The sequence below is a fragment of the Pseudochaenichthys georgianus genome, chromosome 17 (genome assembly GCF_902827115.2).
Source record: "Pseudochaenichthys georgianus chromosome 17, fPseGeo1.2, whole genome shotgun sequence".
NCBI classification, from domain to species: domain Eukaryota; kingdom Metazoa; phylum Chordata; class Actinopteri; order Perciformes; family Channichthyidae; genus Pseudochaenichthys; species Pseudochaenichthys georgianus.
Window position 1 is genome coordinate 14600278 of NC_047519.1, and position 13177 is coordinate 14613454.

A 13177-nucleotide genomic window follows, 5' to 3' on the forward strand; every position below is an offset into this window, starting at 1 on the left:
ATGATCTTGAGTAGAACTTTAACTGTGATTACTTGATGGTTAAACTGGTCATATATGATGATGAAACACTCTCACCCAATTGCAGTAGCTCAATGAACATCTACCTTACCAGAAAGGTATACCAGAATGTATAGAATGTATTGTCTGTAAATAAATACTCATACATCAAATGATTAGAAGCAGGAACATCATTTATAACACACAACATGAACATTAATACAAATTGGAAAACATCAAACACCCATTCCTTCAGATTTTTATTTCAACTCTTCCCCTTTTTCACGAGGTCCTGTATTTTTTGAGAAATGAAGTACCTGGCCAACTTCTCCCTCTCGGTCTTCTCCACGTTTTGCTTGATCAGCCATCCTCTGAAGCACTCTTGAAAAGAGAAAGGAAACTTTTAGCTTTGTGTTATGATTACTTAAATATGTGCACTCTGAGATGAAAAAGAAAAATGTATCAAATTTAGTTTTGAACATTCACTGTGATTGGGTCTATTATCCACACAATACACCGTATTTTTTCTTCTTCTTAATTTACATTATTTAATTTCATATTCTGTTCTTGTAAATATCATATTCTATTATATTACATGGATATAAACTTTTTGCACACATTTGTATTTTATTATATATGTTGCATTTTTGGAGTTGCGTATTTTTCAGTCTTATATTTTACGACAAACTGTGACTTTTTTGACACGGAAATTATTTTTGTAAGATTGACAAACATCATATGTGTAATTCGTGGCACAATTCAAACGGGATCGAAAAATAATCTTTCTCTCTCCATTAACTTCAATACATACTTTTTCCGAAATAAGGTCCCAGGGACCGGAAGTAGATGGGCGTGACTTCGCCTCTCTATTCTGACACAAAAACGTCCCAAGTAGGCGGAACTTTCAGGGGTGCGTCCCCATTGGCTACTCAGTTTTTGAGTAACAGCCCAGTCCTCCAGTGATTGTACAATGCAGGCAGCTGTGGTGCGGTAGCTGAGCGTGGACAGAAGACCCCCAGAAGAACCAGCATTTCAATTATTATAATACTACAAGTGAAAATATATGTAAGTATTGATCATTTGTGTTGTTTGTGCTGTACTATACGGTCTGTTTCTTTATTGTTTTAGTTAAGTGAGAAGTAAAGAAAAGCTGTGTTATGAAAGTTAGCTTTTGCTAACTTTAGATCCAAAACAATGCAAGCTAGTAGCCTCATAGCAGGGACAGTTAGCTACATAGCTAGCAGTGAGTGAGCGTTCAGAGTTCAGACACCGGCACACACACTCAAATGGACTCGTGTGCCTGACTCTACCAACATGCTTTCATGATTCTGTTTAGATATGCAAGTATAAGCCATGACAGCTTATTTTATTTTAACAAACGCTAATTTGATATGAAAATCAATGGAGGAAAGTGTTGCTTTATCTTTATGAAACAAAACTAATCCCATAGCTTATGATCGCCTGAGACAGCAGATTGTTATAACTTACTCGACCACTTTTGAAAACTTTAAAACGTGTCTGTGGGTTGTAATAAGCTGCTTGACTTTTGGAAGATGACAGGCTCTAACGGGCGAGCGGAGCGTTCAATTCCATTGCAAAAGTCTTCATCACCTGTCTGTCTTGAATGTTTGTAGTATTTAATTTGTTAGTTTAAGATGACATTCAGTGTACGGAGATGTGCCACATACCTTTTACGGTCCCAAGCTTGCATGGGGTTAAGGGAGGCTTTGCTTCGGTCGTTTTGCTCGGGCATTCCTTTCCAGACACACTTCTTCCCATTAACTCTGCTGTACCCCAGATGGCTACAGCCAACTCCTTCACAAAGAGCGAGTCCTTTGTTGTGGAATCAATTTTTCTCCACACCTCTTCTCGCAGCCAAATGTCTGTTCCAATGTGGATCTGAAAAAAGCAATATATTTACACATTATATATTGCAAACAATTTTGCAACTTATTTAGTAATTGCATCAGTCAAGCCAATGTTATGTTATTGCCTCTAGCAAGGCAAGGCAAGTTTATTTATATAGCACTTTTCAACGCAAGGCAATTCAAAGTGCTTTAAAAAAAAAAAATGAAAGACATTAAGCATTAAAAAAGAAAAGCTAATAAAATAAACAATAAAAAAATACAAAAAGTTACAAAAAAAAAAAATTACAAGAAAAAGTACATGGATAAAAGTTACAGTGCAGTTTAAGATATGAATAGTTCAATTAAAAGCAGCGACAAAAAGAAAAGTCTTCAGCCTGGATTTAAAAGTAGTAAGAGTTGCAGCGGACCTGCAGGTTTCTGGGAGTTTGTTCCAGATATTTGGAGCATAATAACTGAACACTGCTTCTCCATGTTTAGTTCTGACTCTGGGGACAGAAAGCTGACCAGTCCCTGAAGACCTGAGAGATCTGGATGGTTCATAGTTTAGCAGGAGGTCAGAATGTATTTTGGGCCTAAACCATTCAGTGTTATAAACCAGCAGCAATATTTTGAAATCTATTCTTTGACACACAGGAAGCCAGTGAAGACTTCAGAACAGGAGTGATGTGATCCACTTTCTTAGTGTTAGTGAGGACTCGAGCAGCGGCGTTCTGAATCAGCTGCAGCTTTCTAATAGATTTTTTAGTGAGACCTGTGAAGACACCATTGCAGTAGTCGAGTCTACTGAAGATAAAGGCATGGACAAGTTTTTCCAAATCCTGCTGTGACATTAGTTTAATCCTAGATATGTTCTTTAGGTGATAGTAGGCTGATTTAGTAACTGTTTTAATGTGACTGTTGAAACTCAGGTCAGAGTCCATGACTACACCTAGATTTCTGGCTTTATCTGTTGGTTTGAACATTGCAGACTGAAGCTCAGCGCTAACTTTTAAACGTTCTGCCGTGGCTCCAAAAACCATTACCTCAGTTTTATCTTTGTTTAATTGGAGAAAGTTCTGACATCCAGTCATTGATTTGTTCAATGCACTTACTCAGTGTTTGAATTGGAGCATAGTCTCCTGGTGAAATTGTTACGTAAATGTGTGTGTCATCTGCATAGCTATGGTAACTTATTTGTTGTTCTTCATTATCTGAGCCAGTGGTAGCATGTAGATGTTAAAGAGAAGAGGCCCCAAGATGGAGCCTTGAGGAACCCCACATGTCATATTTGTCAACTCAGATGTGTATTTACCTATAGAAACAAAGTTGTTTCTATCCTTTAAGTAGGATTTAAACCAATTTAGAACTGTTTCGAAAGTCCCACCCAGTTTTCCAGTCGGTCTAGTAATATGCTGTGGTCAACAGTGTCAAACGCAGCACTGAGATCTAATAATACTAACACTAGCTGTATGACAAGCCTCTAAAGGCCGGGTCATCAAAAAGTATCTCGTGTGCACGATCAAGTCAACGGTTCGCCAAGTAGGAAGTGTAGCACACAGGACACAACCGTTTCATTGCAGACTGTTATGTTTACGTGGGGAAATGGCAGTGCATAGGGGTGTAGACAGGGGCGGACTGGGACTACCGGCCCATTTCGGTACCACCGGCCCACTTCAGTACCGCCCATCTGGATTTTCCCGAACGTCCCGATGGCCAGTCCGCCCCTGGTGCAGACAGGGTTCGAGTTATGTGGGAGCCATGGGAGCTGAGCTCCCATAAGGACATAGTGAAATCATAGATCTGTGGGGGTCGCTAATAAATTAGACCTACCAACAACCATTATTTTAATCACAAATAATACATGTGTCAATGTAATGAGTATTATTTACGTTAACGAGGTAAATAGGCTAAAAGAAAAACATGTTTTCCAAAAGAACTATGCATCTCTTGAATGACAATATGCCTGCACTGCACCTCCATGGTGCGCAATCTATGTCTGTGAGCGTGCTGCGCGACACACGTTAGTTTTAAAGACCCCCATAGAGCTCAGTTTATAACTTGTCTGTTAGTCCAATAACTTGCCAAAATGGTCACAAATGTATGCCATGCCTAAGGACTAACACACAAGTGTTGACATGCATACTACTGATTTAGACACCAATTTGGGATCGAGCAGAACAAGAACCTATGGAAAAAAAGGTGTACCTTCCCATCCTTTTTTTCCATATGCCTTGGGCAATGGATCGGCTGATCGGGCTCCCTCTCTGAAGTGTTTGCCCTGGTGGTGTCAGTGGTGGAATGGCTGGCTCACGGGTTCGAGAGGTCACAGATCCTTCTCCACAGAATGTTGATGGTAACAAAATGACGGGGTAGCAGAAAAGGTTTAAAAATAGTATTAATTAATATTACACTGGATACATGCAGTATGATTAACACAAGTAAAAAGTGTTGCAATGATAGCAGCCCTGTGAGACTGTAACACTTATTACACACCAGAATAAAATAGTGGATGAATGACAAATGGAGAGACAGTCCATAAGTGAGTGTTGCTCCCCTCCCTTAGTGAAATTAACAGTAAGGGAATTTCTATGGGGGGGAGTTTATATGTGGGCCCATCCTGATGAGCTAATTGTTTACAGCAACACATTTCAGTAGACTGCAGATCTTGTCTGTTTGTGTCTTTTTTTGAAGTAGCTGATGAGTATTCTAATAAAAATAAACAGTTAGAAAAGCTAAATTGAACAAAAAGTACCATTATGCTTAAATAATTTGTCTGCAATTAGTCAAAACAATTGTACTCACTTTGAGAAAAGACCTCTTTCAGGAGTTTATCAATATTGTTTTGCAAAGTCAGGTTTGCCTCTCTGTATGTGACCACCTCCTGTTCCAGCTCACTCTTACTATTCTCCAATTCTGTGGATCTTTATTATAAAATGAAAAAAAAATGAAAATTAGCAGTAATAACCTTTTAGCATCCTACCAATTCTATCTGAAGTTTAGTGTTACCCTAAAACTGATATTTAAAAAACACATAGGTACATGTTCACAAAAATGTTCACAACTTTTAAAGAACTGTATTAAAAGAACATAATTGTATGTCATTAAACCCAATATGCCACCAATATTATCTCAGATGCAAGACTGTGAAACGTGTTATGAATAAATAATATAAATAGTGCTATAAATATAATCATCTTTTCTTTTGTACTTTTTTCACAATTTCTTACTTTTGCTTGCATTGGTCCAGGTCTTGTGTTAGAGCCTGATGCTTTCTTTGCAGTTTGTGGTATTTCATTTTCATTTCATCATGAATCTTTTGGGGCACAACACCTCCATCATCATTATCACTGTCAGAGAAGCTGTCTGGCAGTGTCTCCTCCCTCTTTCTCTTTTTCTCGATGGTGTAGAGTGGATTTTTGTTTTTCAGGGATTTCTTCTCATTCAGGATTTGCATGAGGCTTTTCCTTTTCTCACCTACCTCTGCTGCCTTAATGGCTTTCTATAAAAAAAAACAAGAAACAAGTGAGAGCCCAAACTGATACTGGAATAAAATAAAAGGTAAATTACAAGATAAAATGATACAAAGCATTGAGTAACATTGATGTATTCAACTTTAACGTCAATGTCAGAAATATGACCCTTTCTTTTGTGTACAAATAAAAATAGCATTGGTTTTGCACTTTTTAGACCATTAAATACATACGTAATAATACATTAAGTAAATGCTTAAAGTGCTAATGATAATTTTTCAAAGCAGTGTTTCCCCTCGGTTGACTACTTTGGTTTATAACATCAAACCCCGTTAAATAACTAATTAAAAACAAACTTAGACATCAAACGGCGACAAATATTCAGTTGCCAGTTACTTTGGCATTAGGGCATTAGGGCAGGGGTATCTAGATACTTTCCAAGGTTTGACATAATGAATTGTGCTACTTTTAAAGCAAGCAACGACGTTTTCAAATCTGTAATCAAAAAGCTCCTCAAAAACACTATCGAAGCAGTTCCTGCCGTTACAACGTTAGTTCAAACAGTAACAACGGACTACTTTTCTTAGCGGATGCATGTCAATTTAAATCAATACATACAACTATGTTTTAAATCAATAAAATCATTTTCTAAATCCATAAAAGCATTTCAATTAATATTGGGAGTCATGTCGTTACTTTGTTGAGAATGTGGCCATGTAATAAGCGGGATAATGTGCACATTGCATAATGTGCCTTCAAGCTGATCTAGATCCCTCCGCAAAAAAAAACGCCCGTCGTTCACTTAAAAGAGCCGGCTCTTTTCTTCGCGACGGACACATCACATACATACCGTCTTCTTTTTTAAGCCATCTTTTTCGGCGGATGTCCCTTCATTGTTCTCCTCCATTACGCCTTCTTCGTGATGGATCTTGGGGACTCTTATCCTTTTTTGAGGATTCACAGTTGACTCCTCAATCTCTTCTCGGGTTTCTGTTAAAAGGTGAGTGAAAATGTAGTAAATGTTAAGCGTCTGTGTTAACTTGATAGCTATCTTATGGCGCGTTTCCACTGCAGGCCTCGCTCGGCCATTTGACTGCGCTTCCATTACAGTTTAGGAACTGGGGTAGTTACTTTAATAACGCAGTGTAGGCAGAGCCGTGACGTCATCTTCAATGAGCGCCCCAAAAAACAACACAGCCGTTAGCTCTTAGCACTCAGAGCTCACAGCTCCTCATATCTGTTCAGAAACTAGACAAAAGTTAAACAAGTACAAACCACAGACTGCCTGTGTCATGGAGAATACAGTCGCTGGTTTAGTTATGTCTGTATAGGCCGTTGGTGTGAGTGTGGACGGTCGGAGCATATATAACGTTAGCTTAGCCAAGCTACATTTAGAAAACACGCATGTTAAAAGGTTTTCTCTGCCGTCTGTCTGCAGAATTGTCAAAGCATTAATTCATGGTTTTTACTAACCGGTTTCAGTATGTTGTTACTTCGGCATCATTTTGAAACGTGTATTACAAATAAATCACGGTCAAATATGTTCATCTTGTTGTATTTGCAGCCCACTTGCCAGCGATTCTCTCTCTAGTTTAGCATGCTCAGCCTGGTTGTTCCTGGCCCTGGAATCACGATTTTATGGGGCCAGAAAAACTGTGAATTAGAACCCGCTAGCCGGTACTAGGCCAAGAAGTGGAAACGCAACCAAAAACGGGCCCCGCACGGCTCGACACGCTTAAAGCGAGCTACCCGCTGCAGCGGAATAAACGCGCCAAAATCTTATTAGCATACAAGTACTGGCTAGTCATTTCATTAAGCCAACGTTAGCTTGTTCAGAAAATAAATAGTTATTATGTCACTTACCTTTCACTAGGAGAACCTGACCGTTGAAGTATTCGTTTTCCCAAATAATTTGATAAAGAATATCTTTGGTAGGTTTTTAAATCAAAATGTTTTATGAAAGAAATTGGGACAACTGCTTTGTAGCCGTCAGTGTATTTAACATACGCAAACATCTCTAATGTCTAATCTTGTTTTCGCGCTGCTGTCTCAGAAAAGAAAAAAAAGAAAAACCAACTGCTTTTTGATTGGTCTTTTGTTTGACCAATGAACCCCGGCCTTTGATTTGTTATCGTTACGTTGCTAAATACACTTATATGGGCTTCATCCCAAAGGTGTGTACATATGAATAGTGGACATACTGCTGTTAATGCATTAATGTTGATGTTTTTTTTAAAGGTCTATAAGTTATGGATTTATGGAGAGTACAATTGGTTAAATAAATAAACAATATTAAGAGGCAAACATACAAACCTAACGTTATAACATTTACTGCACTGACAATACATACCTGACTGGTGCTGTAATCTTACCATGTTGCTTCCTGATTTCTGTCTTCAAACATCATTTTGTGGGATTTTTGTCAATCAGATCAGATGGTGTTATCACTGCCATCCAATCAGTGAGCACTTCATGATCCAGATGATAAGAGACACCACAATTTGAATGTTCCTTTACACATGATATCGTACATGTTAGATTAGAAGGCGAAATGTAGAAGGATTTTGAAGATTTGAAGATGATGTTCATGCAACATTATTTTACTTTAGATGTCAACACGAATATACAAAGATTACCTGGAGCCTTGCAGTAGCTCAGAAATACCAAGATCTACACTCAGAAGAATTTGTCAACACAAGACAATAACTGAGGTATGTATCCTCAGTGTACATATGGCATAATTGTTTTTCATTTTATCCTGATCCTCCATCTAATGTCTTTCTTGAGTTGTTATATTTACCAATGAATATATTGGTAAGATATATGCTCTTTAATGAGTGATATACAGTATGTGATGCCATGGTTTGTCATGTCTTATAACTAGGATGAGACGCCAGCAGATCATTTGATGCATGATAGTGACGAAAGTGACAATGAGAGATGGCAGCATGTGATTGAGGTAAATATTTTTGAATACATTTTTCCTGTACTTAAAGTGTATCTGAACTTGAATACTTTAAACGTATATCAAATTTCTCTAAAAGAATCAGGTCTCTTCAGAAAATGAGAGTCTGCAACTTGGGATCGAAGTACTCTCAAAGTACTACCACCATGGTTTTGCATGGTTATTCAGTGCAATTAGTGGAAGTTGTCTTGTATGTGTTACACATTGCTTTTCTTTACGTGTATTTCATCTCTTGATAAGGATGATGCCGACTCAGATGATTCATTACAGTCAAGAGAAGAAAGTGGACATGAGAGAAGGTGGCCTGCAGCTGAAGTAAATAATAGTTGAATTACCTGTATTTTCTGACTAGAAAAATACTTTTTAGTTGGCTGGAGGGTGTGTATTATGTATATTTGGTGCAAATGTAATGCAGTTAATTGACTTAATGCAACATTTCAGACTGAGCATGTTTGAGCATGTTGAGCACTGCCCAGACAGTCTGCACTTTAATTTAAAGTCTTGCAATTTAACTAGCTACTAGAGTCCAAAATATTTAATACAAATATATGAATTATATTATTTATAACTTTTGCAAATTAAACATGGTATACAAACAGAATAATAGGGCTGCAGTTGTCCAGTTGCCAACTATTACATTCATAGAAAACTATTTTGATAATTGATTTATAATTTTGAATAATTTCTGTAAAAAATTCAAAAACCAAATACTCTGATTCCAGCTTCACAAATGTGAATATCTTCTGGTTTCTTTAGTACTCTATGACAGTAAACTCAATATATTTGGGATGAGGTCTCTTAGTCAGGAGAAGATAAGACATTTGAGGACGTCATCTTGGATTTTCGGAAACAGTGCTCAACATTTTTCACACTTTCTGACATTTTATGGACCAAACAACTATTCACTTTATCAAGACAATGATCAACAGATTATTCGATAATGAAAATGATAGTTGCAGCCCTACAACACTGTCAACTCTGTGTCCATATATTACTTCCGCCTTATCACGGTTTATACTTTATGAAAGTAAGCTGACCAGTCTAATATACTAACGATTTTTTTTCAAAAGGAACACGAGGTCTCTTCAGATGAAGTGTCACAAGTGGGAGATCAGACTGCACATGAAAGTCAGCATACTGTGATTGAGGTACATTCTCAATTGTTGTAGTCGAATCACTATGTGTGGCTACACTGTCTATATGCTGCAGCTAACGCTGTGTGCGTGACGTGAACGATAGTGTGGCTATGAGCGGAACATTTCACCAGCAAAAAATCTGATATGTGAGACAGATCTGCCAGTCACTGTTTGAATGTGACTGAATTAACTTAGTTAATAGTATGTGGTGAGAAATCCATAATGTAAAAAATCAAACCATCCTAACCACCTTGACCAGCTTACCAGACGGGCTTGCTGGTCAGTCCAGCCAGCCAGCCAGCCTGCAGGACAATCAGCTTGACCAGCTTACCTGGCCCGGTTGACCAGCCATACCAAGCTGGCCAACTATACTAACAAACCAGCAAGACCAGCCTGGCCAGCTTGTCCAGCCTAGTAAACCAACTAAACCAGCCTAACACCAGCTTACCTGGCCCGATTGACCAGCCATACCAAGCTGGCCAACTATACTAACAAACCAGCAAGACCAGCCTGGCCAGCTTGTCCAGCCTGGTAAACCAACTAAACCAGCCTAACACCAGCTAAAACCAGCTAAAACCAGCTACCATCTTAAGCTGATCTAAGCTGGTTTTTTCAGCAGGGTAGTCATTACTTTATTTTTTAAAACCAATAACTTTATGCATTCTTTGTAAATTATGAAAAAGGTGTACCTTGGAATCCGTGCTGAAGTTACCTGCTGTTAGGAGTCCAGATCCGTCTCTCCTCCTCTGGTCCAGCCTGTCTGGATCACCTCAAGGACATTTTGAACAAACAGCTGTAAAGTTACATGCATGGGTTACAGACTTCTTTACATGCAAACAACTTTTTATCTTCTTTTAAAAACAGGTCATAATCTTATTGTTATACTTAAGAAATTGCTGGATATGACAGTCCTTATACTGTATCAGTTTGATTGAGTATTATTGTGTAGGTCCTTTTTATTTTACTGTTACTTTGGATGAGTTTTTCATGAGTCAGTCAAATTAATTTGTTTTCATATGCCATATTCATATGTATCACACACGTAAGGGTAAGACACAAACCTATTTAACAAATGCAATGCAATGGGTAAGCTTCTGAAGTCACAGATAACGTCATATCTAATATTTAAACAAATAATTTCCTTGTCACTAAAGCATTGACTACGCTATTCATCGTCCTTAAATGCAGGCATTAAGTTACATGTTCCGTTCTACAGCCACGATGAGGCTGTTTCTCAAGTGTGAGGATAATACAATTAAAAGAAGCATTGGTAATAATATTAAAAACAACAATGTGTGGGTCGTTTGTCGGATAGGCGGTTAGCTGCAATAAATAACTCCAGTTCAAAAAACCATATTACAATATCTAAGGGAGCGTTATTTCTGGACCATCTTGAAATGTGACGTTCATATTTTAAAGATACACACATTTCATTGTGAGGTTGAATTCATATACACTAAGCCTCTCTTCAACAATACGTTGACGTTAGCTAGTCTATTTTATGCTATAGTAGAGCATAGCGAATTTAAACGAACCTTAACAATGCATACAGTAACCTAACTAGCAAACTAACTATCTAACGTACAAGGATGACCTTATTTTAGCAACCTCGCACAGAAGCCTTTTGGTATACAGTAGCATCCCACTTAATGTTTTACACTCTTGGATGCTACGCATAGCATCGTTAGCACAGATGGAGTTACCGATTGCTCAAATGCTAACCCAACTCTAAACATGCATTAACATTAGCTTAATAAAAACACCAGTAACATAACATAAAGTACGCATGGTTGACTTACGGACGAAACTGCATTCATGGACGGTCTGTTTTAACCGCAGATAAATCCTATATTTGCATGACGAATAGTCCACCAGGAGCCAACACAACAAACACGGCCGAGTTCAAGTAGTGTTCTCCTCATGAGCTGAGCCGCTGTAGCATCATGGAGCCGATGGAGCTAACGGAGCTAGCAGAGAGGAGGTAGGAGGAGCAGTCCTGTTGTCATGAAGGGGGAATCTAACTATATACAGAATATGTTTTGTGGATCCAGGCTAGAAACATGTTCATTTTCTGATGTTAAGTTAGACATTTTAACATAGGGTCTACGGGAATTTCTTCACCCGAACTTGCTCCTGTGGGTATTGTCCACAGTGACCATTGTATGTAAAATATGTGTGTGATGTGTATTTGTAAAGCGCTTTGAGCACTGGAAAAAGCGCTATAATAAATGTAAGGAATTATTATATTAGCTTCACAAGTTCACATTCAGTCACAAATAAAAATAAAATAAAAATGTGGCTTAGTGCAGAATTCTAGCCTTAAAGAGCCTGTGACACAGTTTTCCCCCATCATCCAAACCCATCAATTTGAGTACATATTGTCCCCTTGAAAACCGTTACTGAACTGATTTTGGATATTTGTACTTTGATAACCATTAATCTGCCTTCAATGTTGACAATTTTCTGGATCTTCTCGCGGATTCTTCAAGTCCCGCCAAATGATGGGTGACGTCATTGCGGGCACAGCGCTCCAGCTGCACCGTCCAGGATCCCAGCATCTGCATGTAAACCTTTATATATATACAGTCAGATGTAAACGCACGACGGCGCACACAGCAGCAAGCTCAGACAGCGATGACAGGTTAATGTTGAACGTGTCTGAGAGCTCATATGAGGCTGAAGGATCGGTTTATGTTGTATCTGTTAGAAGTTTAGGAATGAGGTGCGTCAATATGGGCGATCATATGGTCATGTAGCCAGTGGTGGAATGGGACTAAAAATCATCCCGGGACTCTCGACCGGCCCACTTCGGTACCGCTAGTAAATTGTCAACGGGGGGGAGCGGGGGATGTAAAATACAAATATAATGTATAATGTCTGTGTCTTTGACATTAGCGCTGCTAGCCACCTGTGCCCTGTACTACGAAGCCAGTTCAACAGACCCTGGATATGTTTGAGTAACAAACAAACTAACAACAACAAACTAACAAACGAGATCTCGCTAAGCGGTCCTACGACGCTGGTTATCAACTCGGTAAATCAAGCCAGGGTTTCTCTCTCCAGCTGAGAGCGCGTTCACGTCTAAGACACGAGTGGATCTGACTTTAATTACATTTGTCTCGAGTGTTTCGTCAACATAATGTGTTAAATAATACTTCTGCATCCAGTCTGTGACACTGTGAGTGTTGCACGGCCAGATGAGGCTGGAGAAGCTGACTCAGATAAGGAAATATATGATATATTATGATATTATATGATCGATGATCTGATTGATGATGTAATATGAATGATAAGTGCGACACGTCGGCATCTTCTCTGCATACGGCAGTTTAAACTGTATTTTCTTTATCCTGTAATATGACTTGAGAGATTTAAACTCCGCACACTGAGTTGATCTCTGTTCTATAGACGCCGGAGACGGGCAGCGTCAGGTAAAATAAGTTATTTAGCCTTCTCAAACCTGAGCCTCACGCGCCGCCTATGGGGGATGTGCTAGTTACTTATCCGACCGGCCCACTTCGGTACCGGCCCATCGGGATTCGTCCCGATGGCCAGTCCGCCACTGCACCCAGCCCACGTAAACTGTCAACGGGGGGAGCCTCGCTGCGGGGAAACGGTGGACCTAGTGTCCCGATTGGAGTGGGAATAATAATAATCCGTGCATTTTATCCATTAATTTCCCCAACATTGTGGTAAAAAAACCACACGTTTAATCCACGTTGGTGTACTACAACTACAAAAAGCATCGGTTTGTTTTCTCAT

At 38.9% G+C, this 13177-nt stretch overlaps 1 protein-coding gene and 1 long non-coding RNA gene across 2 annotated transcripts; one reads left to right on the forward strand and one right to left on the reverse strand.

Annotated features, from left to right (window-relative positions):
• Positions 1-244: 244 nt before the first annotated feature.
• Positions 245-4105, reverse strand: LOC117462678 (BEN domain-containing protein 5-like). The gene is made up of 3 exons (XM_034104943.2): positions 4050-4105; positions 1686-1896; positions 245-378 (listed from the first exon to the last, which is right to left on the reverse strand). Exons 1-3 carry the CDS (start codon positions 4068-4070, stop codon positions 263-265), a joined length of 348 nt encoding a protein of 115 aa, XP_033960834.1. The 5' UTR covers positions 4071-4105; the 3' UTR covers positions 245-262.
• Positions 4106-7945: 3840 nt separating this feature from the next.
• LOC117461993 (uncharacterized) lies at positions 7946-9427 on the forward strand. The gene is made up of 4 exons (XR_004553779.2): positions 7946-8025; positions 8199-8273; positions 8520-8594; positions 9350-9427. It is a non-coding gene; the product is annotated as an uncharacterized lncRNA (long non-coding RNA).
• The last annotated feature ends 3750 nt before the right edge of the window (positions 9428-13177 follow it).

Excerpts from the sequence above, each read along its gene's own strand:
- LOC117462678 (XM_034104943.2), bottom strand. The coding sequence starts at position 4,070 with ATGGAAAAAAAGGATGGGAAG. Across the intron at positions 1,897-4,049 it reads TGGAAAAAAAGGATGGGAAG|ATCCACATTGGAACAGACAT; the intron begins GTACACCTTTTT and ends TGCTTTTTTCAG. Across the intron at positions 379-1,685 it reads CAAGCTTGGGACCGTAAAAG|AGTGCTTCAGAGGATGGCTG; the intron begins GTATGTGGCACA and ends TCTCTTTTCAAG.